Source organism: Lactuca saligna, chromosome 5, assembly GCF_052625555.1.
Source record: "Lactuca saligna cultivar CGN05327 chromosome 5, ASM5262555v1, whole genome shotgun sequence".
NCBI classification, from domain to species: Eukaryota; Viridiplantae; Streptophyta; class Magnoliopsida; order Asterales; family Asteraceae; genus Lactuca; species Lactuca saligna.
Window position 1 is genome coordinate 9,327,578 of NC_136421.1, and position 6,254 is coordinate 9,333,831.

At 35.3% G+C, this 6,254-nt stretch overlaps 1 protein-coding gene across 1 annotated transcript; it reads left to right on the plus strand.

Moving 5' to 3' along the window:
• Positions 1–268: 268 nt before the first annotated feature.
• Positions 269–5,705, plus strand: LOC144998026 (G-type lectin S-receptor-like serine/threonine-protein kinase At4g27290). The gene is made up of 8 exons (XM_078957866.1): positions 269–645; positions 2,034–3,563; positions 3,655–3,798; positions 3,921–4,081; positions 4,174–4,384; positions 4,479–4,716; positions 4,792–4,942; positions 5,272–5,705. The coding sequence occupies exons 2-8, from the start codon at positions 2,279–2,281 to the stop codon at positions 5,575–5,577; spliced, it is 2,496 nt and encodes an 831-aa protein (XP_078813992.1). The 5' UTR covers positions 269–645; positions 2,034–2,278; the 3' UTR covers positions 5,578–5,705.
• The last annotated feature ends 549 nt before the right edge of the window (positions 5,706–6,254 follow it).

The following is a 6,254-nucleotide window of genomic DNA, read 5'->3' on the forward strand; positions in this document are numbered from 1 at the left end:
GTTTAAACCTTTATGTTTTAATTTTTGTTATAATTAACCCGTTTAGTACACACTAAACTCATAATTTTAATTAATTTATTCTTTGCATATTTTTTTCTCATAATTTTCACTTATTTCAATTTCAAATTCAAATAAAATTTCTATTTAATCGTTCGTACTTAACATTTTGTTTTAATCAACCCGTATATTATTATACGGGTCTCACACTAGCAACTAGTGTGATAAATAAGAATAGCATAGAAAGAAGGACCACCTCCACAAGTGAAAATCTTGATTTTGTAATCGTGATGAAAATTGATTTTGTAATTCTGCTTTAATCTCGACAAACACAAAGAACTAGAACGATGATCTTCCCTTTTATGCTCAAACTTCAAAGTTCTTTCAATTTGTTCTTTAGTACGATGGGATTTCATATGCACATCAGAATCGATGCAAATGCCTGCAAGATCCCGAAACTTCTGATCTATTTCATACATAATTGAAGCATTGATTCAAGGGTTTTGCATGGGACATGATGAACGGGAATCCCAATTTCAGATCAAAGTACATGAAGATGGAATTCCCAATTCCATGGAGGAAGCATTGCATCGAGACTGATTCTCTTCATATCTTTCCTCGATTACAAACTCATACTCATGTTCTTAGGTACGCTCAACAGCCGCTTGATGTTTAGCAATTTCAACGTCCATAAAGCTTCTGGAACTGAAACGTAGTTCGAACTATAAGAGACGCTACAGTTCATTACGAATTTTGAAAATTGAAAACTTTATAGTTCGAGATTGATTGTATATATTTGATTATTTTAAATGAAGAAACTTGAACGCCTTTTGCTTCCTCCTGAAAGTCATCCTTGTCCATTCATTGTAACTTAAATCCCAATCCTTATCCAATTAGGCTATGCTTCCTTTTATGAATGTAACAAAATCCATACATTAAAAGATGAACAATCTTCATCCATGAACATTCCACATAATCCTTGATATATTCTTTAATCAAGGATCACCTTTTTGACATCAACCAAGGAAGATTCACACCCCCTCCTTCGTTTGAATCACTAACAATTTGTGCAAACCTTCAAAATACTCTTGACATTTGAGACACAAAAGGACTTGCCTCAACATGAAGAAACTCATGTAACATAACAAACTTTAGATAACTCTTTTTTACTTAACAAAGACTTCCAAACGACTTCCATAACTGTTTACAAATTTGACTTAATTTATTTTTTCCATCCATTTTCCTTATTGAGAGTTGTCAAACTCTTAAATATATTTTAGACATCAAGACATAAGTGCACTTCTTTCTACAGCAACGTAGTCATATTTCATTCTTTTCCAACATGATGCATAGCGTATTGAGGACTTAACAAAGCGTTTATGGATAAATGGGACACGGACCAAAGAGGGAGAAAGAGGGCCATGTTATTTCACGTTTTAAATTACCAATTTAATTGTAAAATGTCTAAAATCACATGACTTTCCTTCAAAATGATGTGATTGATTAAACATTTAAATTTTGAAAATTTGACTAAGCACTTTTCATGTTGCTTACTTCCATTTCGTGTCACAAAATATTTGCAAGGAGACACATTTATATTTACAATCTTTAGATGAAGAGTTGACAGTAAACCAACAGAAATACACAAACACTAACATAAAAGCAATTACTTGACCCATAAAAATGGGTCCAGGTGGGTGTGGATGTGAATGCAATCCATGACCCGAAAACCAAAATATTATGATCAAGATTCCTCATATCTTCTATATCATTAATTACTTTCATCAAGCTAGCTTTCGTCTGCAATCTTTGTGGGGCTGAGGGGACATAAGTTCTCCAAAAGTCAAGAACAAAGATTGTTTGACTGAAACCCCTTATTATATGTACTCTCTCTGCACCCGACTTCACATTGCCTTACAACAAAACACTTCCTTTCCTTCCTTTATCTGTCTTTTATGATCAGTTTGATGCTTATCTATATAAGATGTTGATTCAACATAATATGCTACCCTCATTTCATATCTGATTACTTTCAGCAATGAAGATACTGAAGCAGAAATCATGTTGTGTACAATCAGCATTAATCTCTCATCATCTAGGCAGGTACAAGAAAGTTATACAATGCTTCCGCTGTTTTTCATGATAGATGTTATTCTCCAAGTTTAAAAACTCACTTGTTACAAAAACAAAACTTTTTTTGCTTATTGATTAGCTTTTTATGCAAAAAAGTGTTTGGACCCACAAACTGGGAAAGACCGACTTGATTCCATAGTTCCTAAAGATGGACTCACTAGATACAAAAGGGTTCTTTTTGTTCATCTTACACCTTTCCCTTTCCATTCCAATCGTCCTTTCCGTTTCCCTTTCCATTCCAATCGTGTATGCTTGGAGTGACACAATCACTTCAGCTATTCCAATGAAAGACGGAAACACCATAGTTTCCTCTAGCGGACTCTTTGAAATGGGATTCTTCAGTCCCGGGATTTCAATGAACAGGTACATTGGCATATGGTACAAAAATATACCAACAAAAACCGTTGTTTGGGTCGCGAATAGAGACACCCCTGTTCCTAACAAATCCGGTGTTTTAAAGTTAACAAATCCCGGGATTCTCACCATTGTAAACGACAAGAACACGATCATCTGGTCTTCAAATACCTCAAGACCCACAAACAATCCAATCGCACAGCTTTTAGACTCCGGGAATCTTGTTGTGAAAGATAAAAATGATGTCATCTGGCAAAGTTTTGATTATCCCGGTGATACCCTTCTACCAGGAATGAAGATTGGGAAAGACTTAGTGACTGGGCATGAGAATTATATCACATCATGGAAAAGCGATGATGATCCTTCTAAAGGAGATTACACATTCGGATGTGATCTTCGTGGGTACCCACATCAAATTATTAAAAAAGGGTCGGTAATCCAATACCGAAGTGAACCCTGGAATGGAATTGATTTCGGTGGGATTTCCGTCCTCCCACAGAATGCTATTTACAAATTTGATATGGTTTTTAATCAAAAACAAGTGTTTTATAGTTACAGAATGATAAACTCTTCCATGATATCGAGGTTGACCATGAATCGAACCGGTGTTGCACAACGTTGGGTGTGGGCTGACCAAGTCAACGATTGGGTTGTTTACTTTTCTATCCCTACACCCGATGGTTGTGATTTGGTATGTGGTGCTTATGGTAGTTGTAGCACTAACAGCTTCCCGAAATGTGGGTGTTTGGATAAGTTTGTGCCAAAGTATCAAAACGAATGGAATGGGGCAAATTGGTCAAAGGGATGTGTGAGAAGGAAGGCGTTGGATTGTAAGACTGATGGATTTATCAAATATACAAATCTTAAATTGCCAGATCCACAAAATTCGTTGTTTTATGGGAATATGACACTTGTGGAATGTGAGAAGTTATGTGTGAAAAATTGTTCGTGTATGGCGTATGCGAATATTTTGAAAAAAGGATTTGGGTGTTTGCTTTGGACGGGTGATTTGGTTGATATTCAAGCAGCTCCATCTTATACTTCCGAGATATATATCAGGGTAGCTTTTTCTGAATTAGGTAAGATGATTTTGCTTACAATTTTTTTCCAAGTGTTTTTAACTAATTATATTACTTTAGTATTTACAATTATTTTTTAATCTATTGACAGGTGTTTCAAGTTCTCTAAAGAAGAAGAAGAAGAAAATAATTCCATTGATCATAGCATTAGTTGGTGGGGTGTTCATAAGCTTGGGTCTGGTGTTCTTTATTTGGAGAAAATGGATTAGGAAGAAGTCGGTGCCCAAGGGAGAAGGTAAGCAATTCAACACTTCATACTGCAAGAGAAGGGTTTATGTCATAATTTAGCAACCAAAGTCCAAAACCAACTATTTTATATATTATTGTGGTTCTCATTTAGTCATTTTAATGTTGTAGATGAAGATGTCGGAAATGATACTGATCAACTTTACACCAATGAAAGTCAAAAGGATGATCTTGAGCTGCCATTGTTTAATTTATCAGAAATAGCAAAAGCGACACATAATTTTTCGTTTAAGAATAAGCTTGGAGAAGGTGGCTATGGGCCGGTTTACAAGGTTAGAATTAGCATACCTTTTAGTTTTTCAGATATAATTTCACTTTATTGCACCCTGCATAATAAGTTGAACATCTATATATTTTGATTTAGGGTGTTCTGCCAGATGGAAAAGAAGTGGCTGTGAAGCGACTCTCAAAGACATCAAATCAAGGGCTTGATGAATTCAAAAATGAAGTTATTTGCATATCCAAACTTCAACATAGAAATCTTGTGAGGCTTCTTGGATGTTGCATTCAAGGAGACGAAAAGATGTTGATCTATGAATACATGCCTAATAAAAGCCTCGATTACTTCATATTCGGTTTGTTTCTTTTCCTTGTATATATAATACTGCAATCAACTTTTAATATGGATTAAATGATTAAATGGTATATTATTATATTAATTAAATATAGATGAAAGTCGAAGAAAGTTACTTGATTGGCCGGAGCGGTTCAACATTATGAATGGAATAGCTCGAGGGTTGCAGTATCTTCACGAAGATTCAAGATTAAGAATTATTCATAGAGATCTGAAAGCAAGCAATATTTTGCTTGATTTTCATATGATTCCAAAAATATCTGATTTTGGGATGGCAAGAAGCTTTATAGGAAACGAGACACAAGCAAATACCATGAAAGTGGTTGGAACTTAGTACGCATCTCTCTCTTAATTTTCTTATTTATTTATTTTATTTATTTATTATATATTTTTATTTTCATCTTGTAGCGGTTACATGTCTCCGGAATATGCAGTGGATGGAGTTTTCTCGGTAAAATCAGACGTATTTAGCTTCGGTGTTTTGGTGTTGGAGATTGTTACCGGAAAGAAAAACAGAGGATTCTTTCACCATGACCACCATCATAACCTTCTTGGCCATGTAAGGGGACTCTTCTAGCTTTCTTCAATTAATGGGCTGAATGGGTTAAGTACCTAATTTGGATAGCTATATATGACTAACTTTGACAGAAAGACTTCATGCATTATGCCAAAAAAAACCTGGCTTAATGTGTTCAAACCCCAACCCTTTAATAGAAACATACCTTATCTATAAAACACTATATCTTAAGACACAAGTCATTACCGATTCAGCTTGCATCTTTTTAGGGTAAAGGGTCAAACAGGTCAACTTTTTAGGTTATATCTATATGAGCCCATATTGACATAACCTGGTTAAAAGATTAAGACCTTTTTCTTTTTTGGTTGTAGGCATGGATACTTTATCAAGAAGGGAGGTGTGTGGAGCTCATTGATGCGAATTTAAGTGACTCGTGCCATTTATATGAAGCGTTGAGATTAATTGAAGTTGCTTTGTTGTGCGTTCAAAGAAATCCGGAAGATAGACCGAGCATGTCTTCGGTTGTGGTGATGCTCAGTAGTGAAAGTGAATTGCCACAACCGAAGCAACCTGGTTTCTTCTACACGGAGCATGACCCTAAAGATGACACGTCATCTAGCACCCATGTACCATCTTCAACCACTGCAATGACCATTACGTTAGTGGATGGTCGGTAGATGAATGTAAAAGTTGGTTGAATATATCATATATGTTGTTTATTAATATGTAATGGAATGATCTTTATGTTAGTAAATGTACGTAAAATTATAGAGTAAGCTATAGAAGTGGTCCCTCTTTTATGCTATTTTCTTTGGATTGGGTCTATGAAAGATTTGTGGAGGAAATCAAAAACTACTTACAAATGAAATCAAAATCCAGATAAACTGACACCTGCTTCATCCCTCATCACTGTCCTTCTCTCTCTATTTTCCCTTTTGTGATGTTGACCCTCACTCTGTTGACTACGAAAAAACTCCCTACATCCATCGATGTTAAGCCTACCTATAGCAGCGGCAACGTCTTGTTGGTCCTCAATGACATATGAGACAGGCTGTGACGATGCGGTCGATGTGTTAGTACGAGATAATATCTTTTGTTGATTCAATTGATATTTAGATGGAAGCCACATTCATAGAGGTGGTGGAAGGGCTTCTACGAGGAAGAAGGAGCCGACGACGACCAATCGTGAATAAAAGGTGGGTTTGGGGATGTTTGGGATTTTGCTTATTTAACTCAATAAATTATTTTTATAAAAATGTTTATTAGTTTATGTGGTGATAAAAGTAGAAAGTTACAAGTTGATAAATCATTTCTAAAAAAGTATGTTTGGATAACCTTATAGTTATTTTAGATG

Coding starts and splice junctions, on each gene's coding strand:
- LOC144998026 (XM_078957866.1), top strand. CDS start 2,279: ATGGACTCACTAGATACAAAAGGGTTCTTTTTGTTCATCTTACACCTT. Junction 3,564..3,654: donor GGTAGCTTTTTCTGAATTAG/GTAAGATGATTT, acceptor ATCTATTGACAG/GTGTTTCAAGTTCTCTAAAG. Junction 4,943..5,271: donor ATCATAACCTTCTTGGCCAT/GTAAGGGGACTC, acceptor TTTTGGTTGTAG/GCATGGATACTTTATCAAGA.